At 44.4% G+C, this 17,745-nt stretch overlaps 1 protein-coding gene across 4 annotated transcripts in view; it reads right to left on the bottom strand.

Annotated features, from left to right (window-relative positions):
• HMCN1 (hemicentin 1) overlaps positions 1 to 17,745 on the bottom strand; it is a 314,549-nt gene that overhangs the window by 62,950 nt on the left and 233,854 nt on the right. For all 4 annotated transcript variants that reach the window (XM_077928329.1, XM_077928326.1, XM_077928327.1 and 1 more), the window contains 11 exons: positions 16,859 to 16,983; positions 12,470 to 12,653; positions 11,185 to 11,282; positions 9,950 to 10,228; positions 9,509 to 9,705; positions 9,039 to 9,120; positions 6,757 to 6,893; positions 5,192 to 5,333; positions 3,557 to 3,701; positions 2,088 to 2,215; positions 697 to 853 (listed from right to left, as the gene is read on the bottom strand). In XM_077928329.1, coding sequence (XP_077784455.1) covers positions 697 to 853; positions 2,088 to 2,215; positions 3,557 to 3,701; positions 5,192 to 5,333; positions 6,757 to 6,893; positions 9,039 to 9,120; positions 9,509 to 9,705; positions 9,950 to 10,228; positions 11,185 to 11,282; positions 12,470 to 12,653; positions 16,859 to 16,983 — 1,674 coding nt within the window. The remainder of the gene's footprint in view (positions 1 to 696; positions 854 to 2,087; positions 2,216 to 3,556; positions 3,702 to 5,191; positions 5,334 to 6,756; positions 6,894 to 9,038; positions 9,121 to 9,508; positions 9,706 to 9,949; positions 10,229 to 11,184; positions 11,283 to 12,469; positions 12,654 to 16,858; positions 16,984 to 17,745) is intronic.

Here is a 17,745-nt window from a genome sequence, read left to right as displayed (position 1 = left end):
GCTCTTTGGCATCATGTGAGGCGAAAGCATCCCCCAAATAATTCAGAAACCAGAAGCAGCCTGTGGGTTTTGCAGCTGCCATCTAACATTGCCGAGGTGTAAAATGCACTTTCATAATGAAGTTTCTGAATGAAAGTTGCTGCAGGAATTCTAAGCAATTTGACAAGGCAGTTTTTATTAAGCTGTCAAATAAGAGTGAGAGACACAAAGCATTGCCAAAGACTGTGACCGATTGCTTCGAAATACCTTTTATGAAGGGTTTGTTGCAATTGTTTGCGTTGAGTCTAGGCAATTCTCAAATACAAGATAAATGGGAAAATATAAATTCCCCATTGCCACAATCCATACTGAATGAGCACTTTTTGGTTTTCTCGCTACAAAGTGCAGTGTATGCACTAATACAGGGGTCAGCAAACTTTTTCAGCAGGGGGCCGGTCCACTGTCCCTCAGACCTTGTGGGGGACCAGACTATATTTTTTTTGGGGGGGGGATGTAGGAATTCATATGCCCCACAAATAACCCAGAGATGCATTTTAAATAAAAGGACATATTCTACTCATGTAAAAACATGCTGATTCCCTGACCGTCCGCGGGCTGGATTTAAAAGGCGATTGGGCCGGATCCGTCCCCCGGGCCTTCGTTTGCCTACCCATGCGCTAATGGCTTGACACAAACAACAGAGATAGCATATATCACCTGAATGTGTTTTGATTCTGATCCACATTGAGGAGGTGTCCGTTCTTCTTCCATATTACTGCTGGCTTAGGGATCCCTGTGGTCTCACATGGCAGGGTAGTCTGGACATTCACAGTTACTGTAATGTTGCCTGGCCCAGGAGCAACAGTTGGAGGAACTAGTAGAGAAAAGCGCGCACACACACATCAATCTTTATCAAGGTACTGATAAGGAACAATCTGAATGCAGGGAATGTTCTGTCATGGAATTCTACTCAATATTGATCCAGAGCAGAACTCCAATGTATAGTCAGCAGAGCAAAAACTTTAAACACTTTGCAGGATTCCCAAAAAATAGACCCTAGGAGATATTTTAAAGTACCGTATTTTTTGCTCTATAAGACTCCCTTTTTCCCTCCAAAAAAGTAAGGGGAAATTGTGTGCGTCTTATGGAGTGAATGAAGGCTGCGCAGCTATCCCAGAACAGCAAGAGGGATCACTGCTTTCACTGTGCAGCGATCCCTCTTGCTATTCTGGCTTCTGGGATTCAGAATTTTTTTTTTCTTGTTTTCCTCCTCCAAAAACTAGGTGCGTCTTATGGTCTGGTGCGTCTTGTAGAGCGAAAAATACGGTATATTTCATCCAGCAGAGCTTTACTGCCACTGAAGGCAAATGAGCATCATGGTCACAAAGCCAATACATTCCATAGGAAATCCAGTTGCAGCAGACTTAACTTTAACTTACAATAACTTATAATAAAAATAAACCTTAACACTAAGTATACTTTATACAGAACACCACAGAGTGGGAAAGAGAGGAGATAATAATAATAATAATAATAATAATAATAATAATAATAATAATAATAATAATTATAATTATAATTATTATAATTATAATTATAATTATTATTTATACCCTGCCCTCCCCAGCCAAGGCCAGGCTCAGGGCGGCTAACAAGCAATAATAAAAACAAGTTGAATGAATACAACTTAAAAGATAGAAAAAAGTAAAACCCAGGCTCCTTCTGGCCCTACTTTTATAGTCAACATGACCTTGACAGAAAGAGATAACAGAGCCAGTTTAAACCAGCTGTACTTGGCTTCTCTGAAGGAATAACCCAAACAGGACCTTTCTGCTTGTTTCTTTCACACAGAGAAGCTTCCAGAACCCTTTTGAATTAATTAGAATAGGAAAGATCTCTCTACACATCAGATCAATACTTTCTGCACCAAGAAATGCAAACTGACATGTTCATGATACAGATGACAGATTTTATCTGGAAGAAGGCATTGGGAGAAACAGCAAACAAAGACAACGACCAGCAATCTCATTTATTCAGATAAAGGGAAATGAGACTGTTAACACATATACTCTTCTTTCGTATGCTTATCTGTAGAAGCGCATAGTTACCATGGACGTGCAGGTCAATTCGCTTGCGCTCAGTGCCCGCCACATTGGTTGCCATACAAAGATAGCGCCCCGTGTCGGTAACGTGCGCTGAATGAATATGAAGGGATCCGTTGTCTGACACGGAATATCTAAAACAAGACACAGAAGATTCAAAACACAGACACGCGCAACCATAATCTCCCCGTTCATAGGATCTATTTCTAATGGATGCCAAAAGGAGTGATTTGGGAGGTGCAGGAGAAAGTGCAGAAGGTGCAGGAAAAAGGCCCCTTCTTTGAACTGAGTCCTTGCGCCAAGATGTACGCTGAAATCAGATTAGACCACAAGTGCTTCTGCAGTGGTAGGCAACATGGTGACCACCAGATTTGAGGGACTCCCAACTCTCATTACCTCTCTGTTCCCTATTTGTCACCAGCATGTGGAATTTAAAGCAAAGAATTTAAAGTCATAGAATTCTACTCAATATTGATCCAGAGCAGATCTCTGACGTAGAGTTATCAGAGTAAAAACTTAAACACGTTGCAGGATCCCCCCAAAATAGACCAGAGGCAATTAAAATTTCATCCAGGAGATCTTTACTGCTACTGAAGGCAAATGCTCACAAATCCAAAACATTCAGGATTGGCACTGTCCCTAAGAAATCCAGTTGCAGCAGACTTAACTTAAACGTATAGTAACTTATAATATGGGACGTGGGTGGCGCTGTGGGTTAAACCACAGAGCCTAGGACTTGCCAATCAGAAGGTTGGCGGTTCGAATCCCCGCGACGGGGTGAGCTCCCCTTGTTCTGTCCCAGCTCCTGCCCACCTAGCAGTTCGAAAGCACGTCAAAGTGCAAGTAGATAAATAGGTACCGCTCAGGTGGGAAGGTAAACGATGTTTCCGTGCGCTGCTCTGGTTCGCCAGAAGCGGCTTAGTCATGCTGGCCACATGACCCGGAAGCTGGACGCCGGCTCCCTTGGCCAATAAAGCCAGATGAGCGCCGCAACCCCAGAGTCGGTCACGACTGGACCTAATAGTCAGGGGTCCCTTTAACTTATAATAAGACTAAAACCTTACACTTTATAAAGAATACCACACCAGAAGGAAGTGAGATACAAAGAGAAAGTGAAACCCAGGCTTCTTCTGGCCTCTTATAATAGTCAGCATGACCTTGACAGAAGAGATAACAGAGACAATTTACTCAGCTTCTCTGAAGGAATAACCCAAACACCATGAACCTTCTGCTTATTTCTTTCACACACAGAAACCTCCAGAACCCTCTTGAATTAAATAGAATAAGAAAAATCTCTACACATCAGATCAATACTTTCTGTGCCAAGAAATGCAAACTGACAGTTTCCACCCCAAAGAATCATGTTTATTGTAGTTTACCCCTCTCAGCGCTAGTTCCCAGCACCTGGGGAGGGTGGTGCTTCAAAACATGGTGTGTACACACAGACTCTGTCTGCTCCTCCAACTCATCATTACCTTGCATTGTTTTCTGCAAAAAGGGTTCCATCCTTTCTCCATGAAACCCTTGGGGCTGGTATGCCTTCCGCAGCACACTCCAAAACAGCAGACATATTAATATTCACTGTCACGGTCTGAGGGCCACCCTTGATTGTAGGAGCAACTGTATAAAAGGAGAATTCCAGGAAGTATTAGAAGAACTGCTAGCCTTCCATTAAACATGGGGTTTTCTGCCATCCCTGAACACACGGGGTTGGATGCAAAATCATCTTCTAAAACTCTGCTTCATTTAATAGAATTTGATATTAGGCCTATAGGTAAAGGGACCCCTGACCATTAGGTCCATTCGTGGCCGACTCTGGGGTTACGGCGCTCATCTCGCTTTATTGGCCGAGGGAGCCGGCATACAGCTTCTGGGTCATGTGGCCAGCATGACTAAGCCGCTTCTAGCGAACCAGAGCAGTGCACGGAAACGCCGTTTACCTTCTTGCCAGAGTGGTACCTATTTATCTACTTGCACTTTGACGTGCTTTCAAACTGCTAGGTTGGCAAGAGCTGGGACCGAGCAACGGAAGCTCACCCTGTCACGGGGATTCAAACCACCGACCTTCTGATCGGCAAGTCCTAGGCTCTGTGGTTTAACCCACACACCACCCGCTTCCCTTAGGCCTATATTGCATTGTTAATTTAACCCTACCTTCTATCCCTGGAGACAATCAGTGACTAAACTTAAGGGAAGGCAGAAGCAAATAAGTACAGGTCAGGGAGCTTACTTACTTATTTATAAACATGTTTATATACTGCTTTTTCATAAAAGAATATTACCGAAGGAAGCCTCAATGGTATTTATATATGGGACTACAGCAGCAAGGATTCTTTATGCACAGAAATGATAGGAGCAGAGAACACCCTCGAAGAATGGTTGATAAACATTGCAGAGATGGCAAAACTGATGACAGTGATAATATATACAAATTTAGAATCTTTTAAAGAAGACTGGAAATCCTTTCTAGTCTCTATAAAAAGTTATTTGTTGAGTAAGAAAGTATTTGTTGGAAAAATGAATAAAATATTATTACAAAAAATAAAACAAAAGAATATCAGAGTGGTTTACAACAACATAAAAACATAAAATCATAAAAAGTTAAAAGCAAAGAGAAATTAAAAGCAAACATCAATAGACCATTGCTGGGGTGTACTCTTAATTGCCTGCATAGCCCTGGAGGAACAGGAGAGTTTTCAAATTGAATTTGGTCTAAGAATAGTTTGTAGCCTTTGTTTATTCTAAATTTTAAAATTGCAAAACGGCCTTGGGTGACTCTGCAAAAAGGCCGTATATAAATGCAATAAATAAATTCATACAGGTAGTCCCTCACTTGTCGTATAAAGCGATGGAGTCCAATGAAAACTCTGTCACTTTTCTTTCATTCAAGGAATAAAGGAACAATCTCAGAGTCACAAAACTGTATTGTGCATATATACCTGTTGCCACATGCATTTGTGGTAAAAAAAAATGGCTGGTGTGTAAACATTATTTGCACCATGAAACAAAACAGTTGCTGTGTCCCGATGCAATGTTTACTAATGCGCTTGGCATTCTCTCACGTTATCAACCATGCAAAGCTTGTGTAAGAGTACATTTCCTTTGCTTACCATTTACAGCTAATACGAATTCTCTTGTAGTTTGGCCTGCGACATTACTTGCCACACAGGTGTAGCTTGCTGCATCACTTAGGTCAGCGTTATTGATCTGAAGGTATCTCCCACTAGACAAGATGCGCACCCGGGCCGTTGCCTGGTAAGAGAGTTTCCACAAGCTGAAATTATTTTTTCCCCAAGGTTCAGAATCAACAATGTACCTGCTCACAAGATGGGAAGAAATACGGTGAGAATCTGGTGGTAATGGTGAAGAACAGCGCACAGGTATTTTTGTAGTCTGCCCATAGCTGTCAACCGTCCCTTATTTGGCAGGAAAGTCCCTTATCCCCATGCCATATCCCACTGCTGTCCCTTATTGATGATGTCCCTTAAATTTCCTGGGTTTCAAAGGAAGCAGCCGGCCAGGGAGGAGTGTTGCTTGGCTACGTTGCTCACCCAATAAGGAGTCTAAGAACAACTGGGGGGGTGGAGCTTGCATGCCTTGTGCCAATCAAATCGGCCGCGTTGCCTGGGGACTCGCCTTTGCTCAGCGCTTCGCAGCGGAGAGGTGGCGGTGGTTTTCCTTGCTGCATCCCCTTTGCTGGGTTGCTGCGCTGTGGGAACCACCGCTTGAGGCTTCGTTTGGCTGCTGGCTGGGCTTTCTGCATTTGGCTGGGAGGGGCTCAGAAGTTGAACATAGCTGTTCTTGGAAAATCCCTTATTTTGGCTGCTGATCCCTTATTTTCGAGGCTGCTGGTCCCTTATTTTCAAATCTATAAGTTGACAGCTATGAGTCCGCCTTTCTTGCATCATGAAACTCAAGAGGACTTACATGAGATCCCAAAGGTCAGCCATCCAGGCACTGACGAGACCAAGGTTTGCTTAGCTTCACAAAGGTTGCTTCGTCATATTCCCCCAACACCATGCCCTGGTTTCAGACTGGGGTGGGGTGGGAACGTAGATCATATGCTTCACTTTGATGGGATCTCCATATGTAAAGCCCAAAGCACATGGACTATTCATGCAGACTATGCACCATAAAATTGGGATGTACAAACTGAGACCTACATGCACGAGGCTCCCTGTCTGTGGGTCCCCATGCAAACATAAATAATATACCTGAAGGAGCGTCTCTACCCCCATCGCTCAGCCCAGACACTGAGGTCCAGCTCCGAGGGCCTTCTGGCGGTTCCCTCACTGCGAGAAGTGAGGTTACAGGGGAACCAGGCACAGGGCCTTCTCAGCAGTGGCACCCGCCCTGTGGAACGCCCTCCCATCAGATGTCAAGGAAATAAACAACTATATGACTTTTAGAAGACATCTGAAGGCAGCTCTGTTTAGGAAAGTTTTTAATGTTTGACTCTATTTTTAATATTCTGTTGGGAGCTGCCCAGAGTGGCTGGGGAAACCCAGCCAGATGGGCAGGATGTAAATAAATAAAATAAAATATCTGCAACTGGGAAGCAGTTCTGCAACTTTTGGCTGGATCAAACCTCAGTCACCACTATGCATGCAGTTTGAGCATCTGTGAAAGGTTTGGGTAGCAGACTGAGAACAACTCTTAAGGGAAAAACACATACCTGCATAATTTCCCCATTTTTGAGCCATGTGATTGTAGGAGGCGGCACTGCATCGGATTTGCACTCCAGTATAATCTGCCTGTTCTGCAGCACGCTGAGATTCTGAGGATTGCTTGTGCCAGCAATATTAGGGGGAACTGTCAGAGAAAAATCATAGCAAATAATGGTAAATGAAAACTTAATTTACTTAGCAGGAAGTTGCCAAAAGTTTATGAACCTCTAGCTGCTATGAAATTTTGCATACCTCAAGGTAACTTATGCTTCCTATAGGCAATTCTCAAAATGAAGGTCATGCTTTGTACAAGAGGCATGTGCTATTACATGTATTCTGTGGCTAACTTTGGTTGCCTATACTCTGATAACTATGTTGGGTTTTAGCAATGTGTTATACATGTGGCAGGGGATGCAGGTGGCGCTGTGGGTAAAACCTCAGTGCCTAGGGCTTGCCGATCGCATGGTCGGCGGTTTGAATCCCTGCGGCGGGGTGAGCTCCCGTCTTTCGGTCCCAGCTCCTGCCCACCTAGCAGGTCGAAAGCACCCCTAAGTGCAAGTAGATAAATAGGTACCGCTTTACAGCAGGAAGGTAAACGGCGTTTCCGTGTGCTGCGCTGGTGCCGGCTCGCCAGAGCAGCTTCGTCATGCTGGCCACGTGACCCGGAAGTGTCTCCGGACAGCGCTGGCCCCCGGCCTCTTAAGTGAGATGGGCGCACAACACTAGAGTCGGACACGACTGGCCCGTACGGGCAGGGGTACCTTTACCTTTTATACATGTGGCTGCCTCTTAAAATGGTTTTGAAATGTCAGCTAGTGTAGAATTCAGTGGCCAAATTGTTGACTGGGGTAGAACAGTCCAAACATATAATACTAATTCTGACACAACTGCACAGGCTACCAATTAAGTTTCCAGGCTAATTCAAAGTTCTAGTTTAGATCTATATAGCCTGGTTCAGCTCAGGTTCACACCCCAAGGACTGATTCTCCCAGCATGAACCAATTCAGCCCATACAACTGTCACATGATGTTCATGTAAGGTAAAGGGACCCCTGACCATTAAGTCCAGTCGTGGCCGACTCTGGGGTTGCGGCGCTCATCTCGCATTATTGGCCGAGGGAGCCAGCGTACAGCTTCCGGGTCATGTGGCCAGCATGACTAAGCCGCTTCTGGTGAACCAGAGCAGTGCACGGAAATGCTGTTTACCTTCCCGCCGGAGTGGTAGAACAGCCTTAATTGACTGGCAAACCTCCCATCGCCAAATGCTGGTTACCTCTCCAGCATGTTCTCAACCAAGATCTACACAATGGTTCCCTCTATAATTGTTTGCTCTAAAGCAACCTTCCCCAACCTTGTGCCCTCCAGATATTTTGGATTACAGTGGTATCTTGGGTTACAAACGCTTCAGGTTACAAACGCTTCAGGTGACAGACTCCGCTAACTTGGAAGTAGTACCTCGGGTTGAGAACTTTACCTCAGGATGAGAACAGTAATCGCGCAGAGGCGGTGTGGTGGCAGCAGGAGGCCCCATTAGCTAAAGTGGTACCTCAGGTTAAGAACAGTTTCAGCTTAAGAATGGACCTCCGGAATGAATTAAGTTCTTAACCAGAGGTTCCCACTGTACATTTCCCATTATCTCCCACCCCTGACCATTGGTCATGCTAGCTGGGGCTGATGGGTATTGTATTTCAGAGACGAATGACATGCAACCAGGTTGAGGAAGACAGGTCTTAAGGCCTTGTCATCCTGTGTCAGCAGACCCTGTAATGCATATGCAGCTAAACCCCTACCGCACACACACTGGGCATAGTCCATTCAAACTCATAACCAAAGCACCACCACCACCAGGGATGCTTCAGGCAGGTTAAGAAAGAAAGGGCTTCTGAAAAACACAGACACTTTGGATATTTGCATGGCGGTCACATAAAAAGAGCTCTAGAGTGCAGTCTATGGGTCAGACTGACATGAATTTGATATTTGTGCACTGTGGAGCATTCCTAACCTTCACAAGCTGTGTCGGCACATTTTCTGTTGGCTGATGTTTGTGACCTTAGTTACTGAATACAGGCAAGTTAGGCTATTTTATTGCTCTCTTCTGAAGAGGCAGAAATCAGTTTCAGCAGAAAGCAAGAAATCCCAGTTGGAAGTGGTATTCTGTGTTCTTCTGCCTTTTCCAGGGCTGTTATGTTTCACAATATCTAGCCTTAGAAACAGGTGGGTGAAAACTGAGGAATGCAATAAAAGCATTTAGAGATTTCTCCCCCACTACTGTACTCTTCAGTTAACCTTACCATGTACTCTTACTAAAAATTCTTTGTCATCGTCTCCTGCGGGGCTTGAAGCCAAACATGTGTATCTTCCAGTGTCTTCCACCTGCAGGAACACCCAGAAAGGCTCAGTTAGGGATAAAATTCAAATTAAACACAAATAATGGCAGTAGTTGGAAAACCATTTGGCTACATTACCCATTAATCAGTGCTGCACCAATACAATCACATGGATGGAAGAAGAAAGAGTGTGTGCCTGCCTTTATGTCTGGCAGAAAGGGAAGGAGGGAGAAGACGAGCAGAACTGACAACAAACGAAATGTCAGAATACAGTAAGGAAGATAAACTGGAAGATTAAAAGGATTCTGGGCACTATTCCTGGATTTCAGTGAGGTTCAAACATTTGGCTGAATTGCATTTGAGATGATTTGAGACTTATTAAAATAATGGAAGGGGGGAAAAACAGATTGGCCACAACTGAATGTTTGTATTACCTGAGCACTAGATATCCGAAGGACCTCTCCCCCTCTCAGGATACGAATATCATCAGTCTGGGGCACTGGGCGCCCATCCTTCATCCATGTGATTTTGGGGATAGGAATGCCATCGGAAATACAGAAGAGCTCCAGTGGTTTGTTTACTACTATAGAAATTTCTTCAGGATGACCTGATCCATTAATTTGAGGGGGTTCTGCGGAAGAAGAAACTTTCATAAATTTTACTCAAAAGGAATGTATCCAAATGTTAATGGAGCGGTCTGGGAAGAAGACGGGAAGAAGCAATTCTGACACTGCAGTTGTGTGAATCACTCCTAAGACTGGACCTAAGAATGGCAAGCCCAAATTGCAGTTTGTTCCGATTCAACATTAAAGCGGGTCTCTTTACCTTTCTCCCTAGTCAGACTGAATTACAAAAAAAGAGTTAAGAATCCTTACCCAGCACTTTAAGAGTGAAATGCTTGTTGGCTTCCCCAGCATCATTAGATGCTATGCAGGTGTATCTGCCTGTGTCATCAGTCTCAGAGTTCGCTATGTGAAGACCCATTCCTTGGTTTTCCAGAGACACGTGGAAACCGAAGTTTAAAGGCTGGCCGTCTTTAAGCCACGACATATTAGGGGTTGGTGTTCCATCAGCCGAACACACCAAAGAGACTGGGTTCCCTTTTACAACCGTTACTTCTTCTGTTCCTCCACCATTGTCTATGCTTGGTGATACTGCAGTGAGAAAACACAATGGTTTTCAGTGGCATTCAGTGAATATAAATATGCATATATTTCAAGACAAAACTTTAGTCAACTAAACTGAATTTTTTTGGCATGGATCCTAAAAACCACCAGTGGAAGAGTTGGGTGACTTTCCTGCCCCCTCCTCCCCCAGCACCCCCTTTCAAAGGCTCTCTCAAAGGTAAGGGAACCCTCCTGAATGGGGTGGGCTCTGGTGTGGGGAGCTGAGGGGGCAGATTACCCAAGGGAGGGAGTCCATTAAAGGTATCTTGCCCAAGTTCCCCTCAAAATCTGGAGCAGCCGTGTCAACATAGAATGGGTCACCACAACAGCAATGTGGATAAATGAGCTGCAGAACACGAGGAACAGACGGAAATGAAAATGCCAACAAAAGAAGTGTGTTCACAAGACACATGAGAGCTGCTTTTCAACATGAAAACAATGTTTAACAAGGTACACGGTCCCCGCTCAGCGCTAAAGTATTCAGCAAATTGTTCTGAAGGGCCAAAACCAGGCCAGCAGGAAGGGAAGACACTAAGCAGAAAGAATATGCTAAAGAGGTAACTGCTTTTAAGCTTTATGTTTGTAACATGATTGCTGAAATGTAATATGAAAAGCCTTTCAATTAAAAATTATACTAAAATGTTATGTGGGAGAAGGATGGGGGTGAAAATAGCACACCTCCTTAGCGTGTCTGCTTTTTCATCTCTTTCCTCCAGAGACCCTGAGAAGGGGACTGAAATTTTAAGTGAAATCCTTAGACCTTAAAGCTTGAAACCAATAAAGAAAACAAAAGGTTCTGAGAAGGAAGACAATATAGAAGTTGTGAGGCACTTTCGTGGTGCAATTGACTCAGGTCCAGAACATAAATGTTAAGTAGTACACATGTACATAGGACTTGAAATTCATGTTTACAATTTACCTTTGCAACACAAAATGAGGCTTACCATAAACTTGAAGGCTATGGTGCTTGTTGTCCACACCAGCTCTGTTGGAGGCGACACATGTGTACATGCCAACATCAGCTATCTGAGCTCTTACAATTCTGGAAGGGACACAACCAAAGTCATTTTTCAAATGGTCACAATGTGAAACACTTTATTCTGTCTGTTGGACAAGGCACTCCAGTTTCGAATTAGTGGATTGCAGGGAATTTATGAATGTGTGATGCATTTGTTGTTTGGGAAAGGCCTGTTGTAGACTTTAATGGCTTTTTCACGGATAACGAGTCTCAGGAAAGTGTAGAACAGCCTTCCTCAACCTTGGCCCTCCAGTTGTTTTCGGCCTACAACTCCCATGATCCCTAGCTAGCAGGACCAGTGTTCAGGGATGCTGGGAATTGTAGTCTCAAAACATCTGGAGGGCCAAGATTAATATATATGCTCTAAACCACATGAATCAGCCTCTGAAAACTTCTTCCTACAACATATTGCAATTTCTAAGATTGGTTGAACATGGCCCTTTCACAATAGCATTCAGATACCCTTTTCGAATTACAATGAGATGTAGAAATTCTCCATAGTTGCCCCAGATCCCTTTTTACGAGGAAGCATCGCTTTCCTTTAAAGGTCTGCCGACGTATATCTCAGGATAGGGTGGGTCTCCCACAGATTCTTTGCCATTAAGAAGAGGGCAGCCAATATTACAAAACCTATTATAAGGGAGTCTGGAGAGAAACTGGCTATGTTTGACAAAACCTACTTGGGAGCCAGTTAAGCACTAAATTCACTCCTTACACTCGCCCAGGGAGCTTTCCAGGACTTCTAAAATAGATACCAGGAGGAAGAACTGAAGGAATAACATGTAGTTCCATCACTGAACTAAATAGGTCTGATGCTGGTTGGTCATCTGGATCAGGGGTCAGCAAACTTTTTCAGCAGGGGGCCGGTCCACTGTCCCTCAGACCTTGTGAGGGGCCGGACTATATTTTGGAGGGGGGGAAATGAACGAATTCCTATGCCCCACAAATGACCCAGAGATGCATTTTAAATCAAAGCACACATTCTACTCATGTAAAAACACGCTGATTCGCGGTCCGGATTTAGAAGGTGATTGGGCCGGATCCGGCCCCCGGGCCTTAGTTTGCCTACCCATGATCTGGATTGAATGAAATGCAGAAAGCAAGTGCCACAAAATAACAATTGTATTGATTTAACTTTCAGCTGGCTACTTTTATGTAAGATCTTCTTACATAAACTGTGCAAAAGTGGACTGAAAGAACTGGTACCTTACCTGAGAATCTGTCCAGCTGAAAGCAACCTGATATGTGTGGAGATAGAGAGAGGCAGCCCGTTCTTCAGCCAATTGATCTGCGGTGGTGGAGTTCCCACAGCCTGGCATTCAATGTTTATTGAAGTCTCCAGCAGCACAGTTAGAGCCTCAGGTTCATCTTTGTTGTTAGTTATAGTGGGTGGAACTAAATTTTGTAACCAAATGCAGCAAAAACAAACAAAAAAACAACTTATTTCCCCCCCAGTAGTTTCACCTTGCCTCTAACAAATTTAATACTCAAATTAAAACAGTACAGAGTAATATCAGTAAAACTATGTAACTATCTTTTAAAAAAAGGATTATAGGGGGGGGGGGAAGCCATTTAGTGACAGGAGCAACATAGAAAACAGCTTAAGAATGGGGTCATGTGGGACTTCTGTTGAAAGCTTGGGCACCACATCTGAAATTGGGTACCTCTGGTGAAGGGACGAGGATGGAGGCTTCAGAATATGAACAGAGGTACAGTGGTGCCTTGGTTCTCAAACGCTTTGGTACTCAAACAACTTGGAACCCAAACACTGCAACCCTGGAAGTAAGTGTTCTGGTTTTATAACTTTTTCAGAAGCCAAACATGCTCTGTTCTGAGTATTACGATTCCGATTTGAGTGCTACACTTCCATTTTGAGTGTTACGCTGAGGTCTGTCTGCTTTTGCTATTTATTTTGTGTTTTTGTTTTGGGGGCTTTTTTGCTTTGCTTTTGTGACTGTGTGGAACCCAGTTCGGCTACTGATGGACTGACTGTGTGACTGCAGTACATCGTTTATTGCTTTCATTTTATGGATCGATGGTCTCGTTAGATAGTAAAATTCATGTTAAATTGCTGTTTCAGGGGTTGTTTTTTAAAGTGTGGAACGGATTAATCCATTTTGCATTACTTTCTGTGGGAAAGCACACCTTGTTTTTGGAACCCTTTGGTTTTGGAACAGACTTCCGGAACGGATTAAGTTTGAGAACCAAGGTACCACTGTATTGGCCAGGCTTATACGTTAAACGGTAGATGCTAAAAAAGAATCCTGATGAAGCTCACCTTATGCTGAACCCCAAGATGGAAGTAATAACACTTTCCTAATCCAAGGAGACATTCCCCACAGTGTTCCAAACCAAACACTATTGAAAGTCAGGATGCTTGAGGATGCTATTCCTTTGGCCAGATAATCGTCATGTTGAATTTCTTTATAAATCTTTCACATAATTTCACATAATTGTGCCTGTGGCCAGAAACAGATCTTGCTTCGGCCATCAAAGGAAGCACAAACGATAGCTACTGTGTCTTGACGTTAGTCAACTGGACCCTGCAGTTACGAGGTGCAACCATGACCCACTGAGTTCTGCTTTTCCAGAAACCACAATTCACACACTTCTCGGAAATGCATGGACGCTGACTCATAGGCAGTCCGTTCTTGGTCCAGTCCCAAGGCACCAGGAAAGGGAGAAGTGAGGCTGGGAGGAAAGGGGCTAAATAGAGGAATGTACTTGGAGACTACTCTGCTCTCCAGAGAATGGTCCAAGACTAGCCAGTTTCCATAACAAATTGGCACCATCTTAAGAGTCACAGTTATCCAGCATATGTGTTTACGCACAGTGTTAAATAGGAATAGGTACATTTATATGTTACATACAGTGGTACTTCGGGTTACATACGCTTCAGGTTACATACGCTTCAGGTTACAAACTCCACTAACCCAGAAATAGTGCTTCAGGTTAAGAACTTTGCTTCAGGTTGAGAACAGAAATTGTGCTCCGACGGTGCGGCAGCAGCAGGAGGCCCCATTAGCTAAAGTGGTGCTTCAGGTTAAGAACAGTTTCAGGTTAAGAACAGACCTCCAGAACGAATTAAGTGCTTAACCCGAGGTACCACTGTATATGATCCACAGAGAGAGATAGAGAACCCAGAAAATGTTTAATGCATCACACTTGTTTCTTATCGCTCAAAAACACTTTTGGCAGCACTAAAAGGTAAAGGTAAAGGGACCCCTGACCATTAGGTCCAGTTGTGACCGACTCTGGGGTTGCGGCGCTCATCTCACTTTATTGGCCGAGGGAGCCGGCGTCCAGCTTTCGGGTCATGTGGCCAGCATGACTAAGCCGCTTCTGGCAAACCAGAGCAGCGCATGGAAACACCACTTACCTTCCCGCCAGAGCGGTACCTATTTATCTACTTGCACTTTGACGTGCTTTCGAACTGCTAGGTTGGCAGGAGCAGGGACCGAGCAACGGGAGCTCACCCCGTCGTAGGGATTCGAACCACCGACTTTCTGATAGGCAAGTCCTAGGCTCTGTGGTTTAACCCACACTACCAGGGGCTAATTTGCTTTGGCAGCTGCACTGAATGCTCTCCACTGAACATTCCAACAAAGCCTATTCAAGAGGATCTACCCTCACTACGAATTAGCCTCATTTGCCCTCACTCATCATAGAGTTGGCTGTGTTGATGCCAGCACAACTAGGAAGAAAAGAAATGGCATTTCTGAGACCGAGAACAGCAGCAAACTGGCGCAGAATTATAAGATGTTAGGATCTTTTAGGAAACTTTTTCTCACACCCCTCCCAGAAAATGTTCATTGGAAAATATTCAGCTCAGTCTGACCTATAGATACAATTAAAGGAATATTAATGAAATGTCAGGAAATGGCTTTTCTTTTGAAAAGCTTGGATCAGAAAAGCATCAGTTACTTTGACTTCCTGTAGAATAACCTGCAGCGGAAGTTGGCAACTTGTATTATTAATTATTATCATTCATTATTATTATTATTAAAATTTATTTGACGCTTTCTCTCACCATAGGTGAACTTCTAGAAGTCTCAAGAATCAAACTGGAAAATCATAAGTTGGGAGGATAAAACTATGACTGTACAAAAGATTGTTTTGTGTTTCCCTAACAAATATTTTAATGAGTCTTCAAGCATACTCAATGCTCTGAGACTGAAAACTTTTAGTAATTTTAAAGCTTCCATCGAATTTCCAGGCAATGGGACATGCAAACACCCACACTCACACCCATCCCTTTAAGGTTCAATGGGATTAAATAGTTGTGTGGCTGAGCATACATTTTTCCTGGGCTTGTCCTCTTAGAACATGGGGTGAATAATCTCCTAAAGCCCATGGGCCAAACTTGGTCTGCCCAGACTTCACAGTTTGACCTGTGAAGCAATTTTGGACAAGCCACGCCCACCTGCCCTATACCTGGAGCACCTATGAGCTATATGAAATTCTTCGTAGTTTTAAGCCCCAAAGATCTTTACATTAGCCAGCCATAATGCTTAATTTCCCCTAGCCTGTTTAGTTAACATTATTATTAACAAAATAACTGCATTTCCATGAGCTCTTCTTCCTTTACACTGCAGATTTGATTTTTATACGTTTGTTTATAATCCGCACCTTTATAAAAAAAAATATTTCAAGGTGAAGTACACCATGTAAGAATAAAATCAACATAAAAACATTGGCAAATCATGGTTGGTCAAAAAAGAATACTCATGTTTATCATTCAGAGAATTATAAGACAGGTGCTTTTAACCTTATCATGCTAAAAAAAAAAAAAAAAAAAAACTTGTCAGAGCTGCCCCTGGTCCCAGCTCACAGAGGACCAACGCCAGTTCCTCTTTATATACAGAAGTCTTTATTGAAGTTCGTTATTGGTTTGACAGCCGTGGCGCGCAGCCCTACGTCTGAAACCCTAGACCGTCGAAGCTCCATCTGAGTCTCCTCCCCCCAGACACCAGTTTAGGACCCTAGCTTTGCTCCACCTCTTCCTCTGCTCCCTCTTCCTCTGGGTCCGCTTGTCCGCCGAGGTCTTGCCCTTCCTAGACTCTTCTGAGGCTGAATCCCCTGAGTCTTCCCCCTCCCTCCGGCGAGCTTTAGGACCTGGTTCCCAATCCGTGCTTTCTGCTGTCCCGCGCGCCTGTACATTTGAACTTGGCGCGCGCACCCAGCCTGCCACCTTCCTTCTGACCATTATACTGCTCCTGTCGCTGCTCCCCTCTTCGGGGACGCTAGCTGGGTTTGACTCCGCCTCCCTGCTTGCCGGAGGAGACGCTGACTCTGACCTATGGGGCTCTTCCCTCTCACTACGCTCTGGTGGGGAAGCTGGCCCTGATTTCCAGCTACTGCTTTGGGAGTCTCCGCTGGCCCCCTGCTTCTGGTGTGTCCCCCCTGGGACCCCCCTTGCCCTGGCCATCGGCGCCCCCTTCTGGGAATCTTCTGATTCACTGGAGAGGCTCATGGAATCTCTCGGGTCACTGTCATTCTGCCCTCCGCTGCCCTCCGCTTCTTCCCCTTCGCTCTCCATTTCCTCTCTCCCCTGCGCCTCTGCTCCTGAGCCCCTGACAACACTTAATAACAATACTCACCATATACATTGACATTAAAAATTCGGTCTTCTTCCCCCGCAGGGTTGCTAGCGACACAAGTATATTTCCCTACATCGCTTGTGAGAGCTCCAACAATGCTGAGCAAGCTGCCATCTGGAGCCAAGCTAAAAGAAGGAATCACAGAAAATGGAATAATTAGAAGCGTCTGAGTTAAGATGTTAATCTTAAAACCGAGAGAAATAAGCTTGAATCGAGATTTTCTTATAATTTGCGGTAAACCGCCTCTCCCGGTATGCCCTGCGGAGAGCCTCAAGGTCTGTAAATAGCACCACCCTAGAGGTCCCGGGCCCTAAGGAAGTTAGATTAGCTTCAACCAGAGCCAGGGCCTTTTCAACACTGGCTCCGGCCTGGTGGAACGCTCTGCCTCATGAGACCAGGGCCCTGCAGGATCTGATTTCTTTCCACAGGGCCTGTAAGACAGAGTTGTTCCGCCTGGCCTTTGGCTTGGAGCCAATTTGATTCCCTCCCCCTCTTTCTTTTTTCTTTTCCTTTCTCCTCCTGCGATGAGGCTACATTTTAATATTTTAATGTTTCGATATTTTAATGTTGTATTTTAATTTTGTTTTTAAGTTGTATTCATTCAACTTGTTTTTATTATTGCTTGTTAGCCGCCCTGAGCCCAGCCTTGGCTGGGGAGGGCGGGATATAACAAAAATTATTATTATTATTAAAGGTAAAGGTACCCCTGCCCGTACGGGCCAGTCTTGACAGACTCTAGGGTTGTGCGCCCATCTCACTTAAGAGGCCGGGGGCCAGCGCTGTCCGGAGACACTTCCGGGTCACGTGGCCAGCGTGACAAGCTGCATCTGGCAAGCCAGCACAGCACACGGAAACGCCGTTTACCTTCCCACTAGTAAGCGGTCCCT

The sequence above is a fragment of the Podarcis muralis genome, chromosome 5, assembly GCF_964188315.1.
Source record: "Podarcis muralis chromosome 5, rPodMur119.hap1.1, whole genome shotgun sequence".
In the NCBI taxonomy this organism is placed as follows: Eukaryota; Metazoa; Chordata; class Lepidosauria; order Squamata; family Lacertidae; genus Podarcis; species Podarcis muralis.
The sequence above is the reverse complement of the archived record's forward strand: the minus strand, read 5'-3'. Positions and strand labels throughout refer to the sequence as shown.